The sequence below is a fragment of the Pyrus communis genome, chromosome 8 (assembly GCF_963583255.1).
Source record: "Pyrus communis chromosome 8, drPyrComm1.1, whole genome shotgun sequence".
NCBI classification, from domain to species: Eukaryota; Viridiplantae; Streptophyta; class Magnoliopsida; order Rosales; family Rosaceae; genus Pyrus; species Pyrus communis.
The window spans coordinates 14,116,545-14,126,642 of NC_084810.1; the positions used below are offsets into that span (position 1 = coordinate 14,116,545).

Sequence of the window (10,098 nt, forward strand, 5' to 3'; positions counted from 1 at the left end):
TTTTTATGCTTTGAATATTGTTTTTCACACTTACGCTTACACATGTGTGTTAACTACCCTGTATGCAGTTTGGTTTCTATTTGTTTGTACTTTTATTATTATTCTTAACTTCCGCACTGTGCACATGGTTACGTCACTCTCACGTGACGAGCAGCATTCCTTGATTTCAGTCGGGGTGTGTCAGGTAACATGTCAAATCATATTACCTGATAATATTAACTGGTCGATTTCTAGTTGAATCATATTACCCTTTTACTTAAACGGAAGTTACATGATACGACCTATTAAGATATCAAGTATAACACGAAAACAACATGAGCATAAAAAATACGACACGAATGTCAGGTCTACCTAGACGCTTCTCTCTTTAATGAATCCTTTTTTTTCATAAAAAAAAAAAGTAAAAAAAATTAACCAATCAAGAGTTCAGCAAGAGTCAGTCCACACTAAAACACAACCCCACTCTCCCTTCTGACCTGCTCTTTGTTTCCTCCGATCCCAAACCCTCGGACCCACAGAGAGAGGGGAGAGTAGATCCCAATCGGAGAATGGCTACCGCTCAAGCGACGCCCGGCGGCGGCAGGCGCCAAGTGTTGGAGTCTATGTACTCGATGATTGCGCTCGTCTTCATCATCTTCGCCTGCGTTGAGCTCTGCGACGCCGCCACCGTCGTCGACGTGTATCGGCTGATCCAGTACGACATCTCTGGTGCTCCTTTCGGATCTCGGCTCGCCAACCTCAACCACCATGCTGGCTCTTTGAATTTCGCTTCTGGCTCTGATCTCTCCCGTACTGTCCTCATCATCCCCTTACACGAACTCAACATCTCCTTCGTCACTGGTACTACTACTATTACCACTCTCCAGATTAAGATTTGAATAAATCTCAGAAATGCTTCTCAAAAGTGCTTCGATAATTTTACTTCTAAAATGCTGATTAGTAACAATTCCGGCATTCGAATAAGTTCTTGACGTATTGAATGCAGGGCTCTAAATTTCCTTTCTCTAACAGCTCGTTAAAGTGAAAAAATTGATGTTTAAGTAACTGAATAACATATTGCGGTTTGAATGTTGAATATATGAATGCTCGAGACCAAATTAAGCAGAATGTTTAATATGATTGTTTCTAAAAATATAACTAATTTAAGTGAGCTTGTTAAGTTGGTTGAGTACCGACCAGCCTTTCCGTTGGTGATTTTGTGATTGCTGATCAAGATTGGTAATCATATTGCAGAATACATTACCCAGAAGCAGCCTCTGGGAGGTTTGCTGTTTTTGCTGCCCCAGATATTTAGTATTGAAAACAGAGAAAGGGCAACGAGCAATCATCAAACTGATGGAGAGGTGCCAATGAAGAATTATCTGGCCGAACTTGAAAAATTACTTATTCATTCCAAGATACCTGTGAGTCAAACAGCCATAACTTTTTCTTGTTCTTTTTACATTCAGGCAATTGTTTTTTGGTTTCTTGCAGCTCCCAAGTGATGGTTTATGATACCCGTGTGCCTATGCATATGCTGTTGTATTTAGCTTTATGATTGCTTGACAGCTAGCTTCTATAGTTTTCCTCGAGCCTTCCTATGTAAATTTATGAAATAGTGCTTAAATGATGAATGTTTATTTTCTGACTTGTTTGTTGGAACATTAGTTGGTAGGTTTCTGAATATTTCAGTGTCCTTCCGTGGTTTAAGATATATGATTAACTTTTTCCCCTAATTTTCTCCACCACTGAACCGTACGCTTGAGGTTCTTTATTTGATCAGTATGGCATATATTCTCAACATAACTTTGGTAGAAACAGCTACTAGCTTAATTTGTGAAATCCAATGCAATCTTAGTTTTCCCAGTAAACCACCCCAGTAATTGTTTTTCATTCCTTTTATTATCTTGCATTTTGAGTTTGAACCAATCAATGAAAGCAAAGCAAAGTACTTGCACCATAATTGGCGTTGTAGTGCATATGTTTTTTTTTTTTGTGAGCATCTGTTTAAGAATACATTCTCCAGCAATACTAAACTTGAAAATGGCAAGTAGATTCTTAAAAAAGGCCTTCTACGTTAACTTTTACATCATTTACACTTCCAATGTATCTTTTTTATCTTTAAAAAAAAGAAAAAAAAAGAAAAATTACACTCTATTGTATATACATTTGCCTAGAATTCGGGTTTCATGGAAGAACATCTAAACCTATTATCTATTTTCCATCCACTGCATGTTATTGACCAAAGAAGGATCAATGAATTATTCTAGGATTTCTTAGAATATGCATAGTATTTTATACGTATCTATGCTTACCAATAAGGGTGAAATATTGATCCTTGATTGTTGTACCATATGTTGTAAGAACTTTATTAGGAAACTTATTATGTGCTTTTCTAATATAGTCAATGGGAAACTAATATGTAGGTTCTAGTTTCAGAAGCAATGAATTGCATTCAGCATTCATAAATGAAATTGCATTGGTTCATGTTAATTCTTTCGTATCTGTGATTCACTATTTGAATGTTTGAATTTTGTTTGTTTGGAAAATTCATATATTAGGATGGGAGTAATTCTAGGTCTTAGTTGCGTTTTGCTTATTTAAGTGTTTATTAAATTATTTTTTCTAAAAGATATTTTTGTGGTGGTGTGTTCTGTTACAGTATCCTGTATATTTTGCTTTTGAAGATGATGATATTGAGGCTGTGTTGGCTGATGTCAAGCGGAATGATGCCACTGGTCAACCTGCTACTGCAACTACTGGCGGGTAAGTAAATGGCTATATGATTAATATTAAGGAAAACTAACGAAAAGGGCTTGAAAACTTTGAGTTTTAACGATAAGGAAAAAATAAAGAGTAAAGTGAATAGTACCAGGATTGACTTTTTAGTGTAAAAATGTGGTTTTTCATTAAAGTGAACAGTACCGTGGGCTTTTCGTTAAAACTCCCTTAATATTATGAAACTTATTTGACAGATAGCTGCAGAGTATAATGTGCATCTTAAATTAGAATTTTCTGAATTTCAAATCGATGATATGCCAGAAAATATTGGTCTTAGAGAGTGATTTCTAGTGAGAGTGAGTTACATTGGGAGGGTGGTCCCTCTAGTGAGTTCGGGCCCTTGTACCTTTTACTTGGAATGCCATACCAAGGATGCAAAGATTGCACAGAATCATTGCGTTACAAGTTCATCAGGATTCTAGAGGGGTGGCAATCAGAATTCCTGAAATAAATAAACTTATAGCTACTTCCAGAAGGTGGATTTTGGTGCAGCTTTCTGGTCATAGGAGGGTTAGAGGTTTAGAGAAAGGAATCTTAATTCCCATGGGATGTGAGCTGGTTTTGGCTAGGACAGCTGGAGGGGAAAAGAATAAAAGAACATAGGTCTGTAGACAAAATATTTGGAGACCGAGTTTGTTAAAGGTGGTTGTGCAAAACCACAAAGAGGTTTTTTGGGGGACTAGAAACTTGAAACTTGTAGTGTGAAAATACATATATGGTTGCTGATTCAGGAGATCTTTTCGATGACGTCTAGAAAACAAGTACAACTTATACAGCAATAAGCTTTTGTTCTTATCCTCGTTGTTTGTTTTCCTTTGTATATCATTATTTTTCTGACCTCATCTATTATTTTTCTTCTGCTCAATTCTAAAGATTTCAATTGTGCTTTTTTGAAGGAAAATATTTGAATCTTAATTATGCTTTAAATGCATACATATGGTTCTGTTTGTGGTACTGTTACTTCTGTATGATTGTCATTGTTCGCATCAGTCCTTTTAGGTATATCAGTAACAACTCACACTATACTTGTATATCCTTGTTTTGCACAAGCTTGAGGAGGGTTATAATGTTTAGTCATGGAACACCTCTGAATCACTTTCTTTTTCTGGTCACATTTCGCAGATACAAGCTTGTTGTTTCAGTGCCAGAACCCAAAAAGCGCGCATCACCCACCATCACAAACATTCAGGTTTAAGCTAAAAAAGTTTCTTGTTTATTTTTTCATTTTTATTTATTTATTTCTTTTGCCGTTGGCGTCCTCTTTCATTGGGTATTGAGATAGATAATAGTTATGAGTATGCTCCATGGGGAAATTTTTCCAAGTTGAATCATTGTAGTTGGGTCCATAAAGTTCTCCAAGGTTCTACAATAACTCCACTGGTCTGACCTTTTCACCAAGTTTTTAACAAAATTCATGCACTGTTTACGTGTGAAACCAAATTGGTGTGTTTGTAACTAATTGTTATTGAAGTTAATAGGCACGTATAAGTGTATCAAATTGTTTGGGATATATATTCTAAGCTTTATGGAAGATGAGTGTTTCTTTTTTCCCAAATATAAACAGCACACGTAAAAACGATGGCAACAAAAATGACCCCCAGTTTGTGGTAGCAAGAGAGTTTCTCAGAGTGTTCAAGAACATGACTAGTATTGTCGATGAGGATGATGAAGACTATTACGTCAAAAACGATAAAAGAGGCTCCTAACAATAATCTTCACATCCGTTCCAAAAATGAGTTTTCCATCATTAGGCTTCAAGACATGACTAGTAACTCCAATGCACCCTCGAAGAGTATTAGGTTTTGATTGCAATTCCGTAAAAAACTTGCTTTGTTTTTAGAACATGACTTGTTATTCTACTTGACCCTGGACTGCTCTTATAATGTGTTGGGTACATTTTCCTGTACACGGCTAAAGCTTTACTGCTTTTATGGATTGCATTTTAGCTGATTGGAACAAAGAGTTAAGTGATGGAGAAGTTGTTAATAATTTTGGCTTATCATATTACCTTAAGTAGTCCCCCAGGATTTATTTGTTGCCTACGTATTGATTAGTTGTATTCAATAGGATTTGAGTTTTTGCAGTCTTTTCCTGCAATGGTAGAGGTGTTAAAGCTATGCTAAGCTCAAAAAGTGTTCCAAACCTGTTAAGTAACAAGTTGACAACTTATGTTGCAATAACAACTTGACAACTTATGTTGCAACCAGAAATACCTTTAGTATGCATAGGAGCTGGTTGACATTGTAATTCATTGTAATACATTAAAGTGAAGTGAGGTCATTGCACATATATTCCCCCATTTTGTAAAACTCAATGGCCGGCCAAGATTATCTAGTTTCTCAGTTCTGTATTCATATTAGCATCTTGGAGATAAATATTTGTTAACATTGTACGTCACCTGTACTAAATATTTTCACACTTCTGAGCGTCGGTCCGGTTTTAGTTGTAGTCTTGTAACCTTATTCTGCAATTAGCATCAGCAAATGTTTTCATAGGAGCGTCATTGTAATTGGAAACCCTTTATTGGAAGATTGAACATGCAGTTGATTGTGTTTAGTTTGCTTCACTTTGTTTGGAAATTGAATGTTTCTTTTTGATGAACACAGGGATGGTTGTCAGGACTGAAAACAGAGGGAGAAGCAAATCAGCTTCCAACTATTGCTATAGTAGCATCTTATGACACTTTTGGGGCAGCTCCTGTATGTAACTTTACTGCATATTGTCAATAACTTCAGCTACTTTAATCGTCATAAAGGTCTAAATTTTCTTATGTTTATAGGCTTTATCAGTGGGAAGTGATAGCAATGGAAGCGGTGTTGTGGCACTTCTTGAGATTGCTAGGTTGTTTTCTGTTCTTTACTCCAATCCTAAGACAAGAGGAAGGTATAATTTACTTTTCGGGTTAACATCAGGAGGACCTTATAACTACAATGGAACTCATAAGGTGCTCATCTCTTCCTGGTTTATTACAGCTAGCATTTTGTCTCCAAGTCACTTAAATATTTTTCCTCTCTTTATCTTGTGTATTTCTTATTTATTTTCATTTACAGTGGCTTCGGAGCTTTGATCAACGCCAGCGTGAGAGTATTGACTATGCTATATGCTTGAATAGTATTGGCTCATGGGACAAGGACTTGTGGATTCATGTGTCTAAACCACCAGAAAATGCCTACATAAAGCAAATTTATGAAGTAAGCTAATAAAGTTTTTCAGAATATACTACAAGTTGTATGTTGAATTACATTGAGTTCTGCTAGTATGGTTTAAATGTGGGATTTGCTGTAGGGTTTCTCTAGTGTAGCAGAAGAACTGGGCCTTAAAGTTGGTCTGAAGCACAAGAAGATTAATATCTCAAATCCCCGAGTAAGCACCCGTTTTTTGGTGAACTAAGAATATTTGGTTATGTTGTGGCCGAACAATTTAATGATAATATTTCAAATCCCCGAATAAGTATATTGCTAAATGCCTCAAACTAGGAAAGATGTTTGGTTATCTTGCACTTTATTCTTGGAAGCAATATAACTATTATTTATTATAGCTCTGGAAGTAGATTGCTTTGGTTTTCCTCAGGTAATAAACTGGTATCTGGGTTGGTTGAAAATCTTGTACTTGGGGAATTTTGTGATACCTGCAATCAATTTCATTACTGACTTTGATATGGAAATCCTCAGGGCCCAATATCTTGCTATACTGAAATTTCATGGAAAATGTTTATGACTTGAGAAAATAACTAGAATCCCCTTAATCTAATATCTGGCTCTAGGATAATCAAACTAATCATTGTTATGCATGAGGTTCATTGCAAACTTTTAATCTATTGTCATCTTTACTGATCATCGACATGAATATTCTGCTTGTTTGGTATATGTTGAGGTCATACCTTACACAGACAATTTGTTGATTTGTTTTTAAAATTGTATGTTCTGCTGCTGCAACCAAACAGGACACTACTGATTTGGTGTTTTTGTGGGACTCTAAATCAGTCAGGGTGCTTCTTCTTCAAAGTACTAGTCCATTGCTAGAAACATGCTGTATTTTCATCACACTCCTGTACCCTACTGTTTATATCAGGTGATAAACCGTTTTATTGCTGTAGGTAGCTTGGGAGCATGAACAATTTTCACGGCTGAGAGTTACTGCTGCCACTCTTTCTGGACTCCCCGTTGCTCCTGAACTGTTAGAAAGCACTGGCAGTCTTGTTGATGGCAGGTTATTATCTATACCCACGTCTTCTTACTTCTGGAACTTATAAATAAATGGTCTTTTGCTGAGATCTTGGTTTGTGCAGACCTTTTGGGAATGAAACTGCAATCATCAGAAGTGTCAAGCTAGTTGCTGAGAGCCTTGCGGTAGGGTTAATCTATCTGGAAATTACTCTTTATTCATTCCTTTTTTCACATATTTCTCTCTTGGTTCTAGTACTATCTTTATAAGAATGCAATCATGGTTTTAGTACTTATACTATAGTTTGTAAGTTTTCTACTTTCTCTATTTTTTGTCATGCTTAAGGAGAGAGAACGTTTAGCCATGCTTCATAGATACCTAAAGCTTCGAATTATGAGAAGTTTTTGTGGAATCTTCTGTCTGTTATGTTGTTAACATTCCATACATTTGACAACTAGACATGTAGGTCTGAGAGGAGTGGTAGAGTCCATCTAGATAAGCAGCATGTTTGGGTGACTTGAGTTATCGAAGTTGAAACTTCAGGATCATGGTACTTAGAAACTTTGACATTATGCTGTATAGAAACTTGTGACTTGATACTGTAAAAGCAGTTGCACCTGGTGATTGTCATGTCATTCGATATAGAATTTAGAAGGATCTATAACGTAATGGTGTCCGCATCGTCTGTATTATGGATGCAGTTGATTCAGGTCATCATCAACTAGCATTGATGTGGAAATAGTTGCTTGAACAGGAAGTGTGTAACCTTGCGAATTCTGGAATATTAATTGTTATATTTGTCCAATAGAATTCAAAATGGTAGCCAGAAAAATTACTTAATGGGTTGGAAGTAATTGGTTCCTGACCATTATTATTTATAATCTCTAATGTATTATTTCCCTCTATTTTATTCAGAGGCATATCTATAGTCATGAAGGAAAGAACGTTCAAATCTTTGCTGACAACAGTAGTTTAGCAGTTAATCCTTCTTACATAAAATCGTGGTTGGATCTACTGTCACAAACACCTCGAGTGGCGCCATTTTTATCAAAGAATGACCCTTTTATCTTGGCATTGAAGAAGGTTGTACTATCTTCATATTTTACATACATTTCATGGTTTATATCTTCATACTCACAATTGCCTTGATATTATGCTAAAATTTGCTCACTATTTATTAAATAATTATTTACAGATATGCTCTCTAATTTTTCTTAGTGTATGAAAAAGAACAAAGTTATAAAGTTAAAGATATGTTGGATGCATCTAAGGTTTCTCTGTTGTTGACAGTCTTTTGAGCTCAACCTTCAGAAGTTTGGCAATGCTACTTTGCTGGGTTAATAAGTTTCATTTATGGGCTCAACATGTAATTGTCGGATTATGCAATATATGTAATACAATTTTTGAGTTTCTTAAAATAACTGTCTTTCTGAATTCAAGTTACCTATACTTAGAGATCATTCGTGGCATATGATCAAACTGCGAGCATGCAAAACTTCTCAGAGACATCATGGTAAAGAAACTGGGGACAGCACCTGGTGTGCTTCAGGCTGCCATTTTAGGTGGGGTTGGGTATATATTGTGGTAGACTACGGGATAATCAAGTACATAGAAACCATTAAAAAATGGAGGGAGGGGAGGAACCTTAAATCAAAGAGGAAAGTTTAAACCAACTTGTCTTGTATAAAATTGATTTCCTTTTCATTCCCTTGGTATTTGTTTCTAACTTATCAGAATTGATATTGTCGACAGGAATTGGAAGACAACACAGATGAGGTGAATGTGCAGCATGAGGTGCTTGATGGGATGTTTACTTTCTACGATTCAACTAGGGCTAGCCTTAACGTATATCAGGTACTAATTGTGTATATGAAAAAACAAAATTGTTTGATTGTGTTATTTTATGTTGATTTTTGAACCCTATACAAGGGGCATTACATTGAATGACAACTGCCTCTTCGGCTCTTCCTACTGCAAGGGCTTATACTTGCTAGTTTTCTAGTCTAACTCTCAGCTCTTATATCAATCTTCTTTGGTAGTACAATCTCCTTTATAGTGCTCGAGCTTAAATAAATTTCTCATGACACCTATTATATTTAAACTGCCATAGAAACATGCTGGTAGGAGTGTTTGAGAATTGTCCGTCATAAAATATGTTGCATTATCTTTTTAATTACCCGTCAGTTCTTTTCTTGGCGTAAAGACTGATCAGCCTAACCATGTTATTTCAGGTGGCTAGTGTGACATTCGATTTGCTGTTGCTTCTGGTCTTGGGATCATATTTGATCGTACTTTTCAGTTTCCTTGTCATCACAACTAGGGTATTGTTCCTAATCCTTACAATACCAAAGCATCGTATATTTGTCCTGCCATTCTCACTTTTTACTTGTAGATTGAATGGAATCGAGCCAGATATCTGAATTTTTTGAATTGCTTGTGCTGCTCGTTGACAGGGTCTTGATGATCTAATCAGTTTATTTCGACGACCTCCCTCGCGTAAAGTGAAAACAGCTTGATTACCGAAGGTAGGATTGCGCCAGAAAATTGCATTTTTGGTACTGAAGATTCTCTGGCTTAGATTAAAATGACAATTGACTAGTTTGTTAGTGGTTCCATCCATGTCTTGGCCTAGTTCATGTCACGAGGATCATTCAGATGTTCGTTATAGGAAGATGCTTATAGTTTATTGCGCCAGAAAAGCATCAAGGTGCTGAGAATTTTTTCTTTGTCGACGTTTCATATTTTATCCGAGTAATATTTCTGGCAACTTGTATGAATTCGATCGAGTGGGTCGAATAAATAAGGCAAAGGTGAAGATATTTACTTGGTTTTGCTAGAAAGCAACACGATCTTAGATGTTTTCTTTTCCACTCGCTTGTTACCTAGTGGTAGCAAAAATTTTCGGAGTGATCAATTTTATCACGCGATTGTTTCAACTCCTATAGAATGTGCAAAGTGCGATGTGTTTTCGAGTGAAATTCGAATTGGTCCATTTTTGTTCTGCATTTGCTTGTGTTTTGTTCTAATTAATATAACATTCCCATCGTCTTTGGTAAAAGCAAGTGTACCGCGTAGACATTCATAAACTGCTCTACTGTAATTCTTAGCGGATAACTCCAATTTTGGTTGAATTCCAAAGATCTTAGATAAATCCAAATAGGGTTTTTGTGTACG

General features: G+C 36.2%; 1 protein-coding gene across 1 annotated transcript; it reads left to right on the forward strand.

Moving 5' to 3' along the window:
• Nucleotides 1-463: 463 nt before the first annotated feature.
• LOC137743314 (uncharacterized) lies at nt 464-9,764 on the forward strand. The gene is made up of 14 exons (XM_068483181.1): nt 464-840; nt 1,234-1,403; nt 2,642-2,745; nt 3,883-3,949; nt 5,367-5,459; nt 5,540-5,704; nt 5,811-5,951; nt 6,046-6,123; nt 6,857-6,969; nt 7,049-7,109; nt 7,840-8,007; nt 8,677-8,778; nt 9,156-9,245; nt 9,378-9,764. Exons 1-14 carry the CDS (start codon nt 549-551, stop codon nt 9,438-9,440), a joined length of 1,707 nt encoding a protein of 568 aa, XP_068339282.1. The 5' UTR covers nt 464-548; the 3' UTR covers nt 9,441-9,764.
• Nucleotides 9,765-10,098: the final 334 nt, after the last annotated feature.

Bases quoted from the DNA above. Each gene is read 5' to 3' on its own strand.
- LOC137743314 (XM_068483181.1), top strand. From the start codon at position 549: ATGGCTACCGCTCAAGCGACGCCCGGCGGCGGCAGGCGCCAAGTGTTG. The intron at 2,746-3,882 runs GTAAGTAAATGG...CACATTTCGCAG, and splicing joins GCTACTGCAACTACTGGCGG to ATACAAGCTTGTTGTTTCAG. The intron at 7,110-7,839 runs GTAGGGTTAATC...TATTTTATTCAG, and splicing joins TAGTTGCTGAGAGCCTTGCG to AGGCATATCTATAGTCATGA.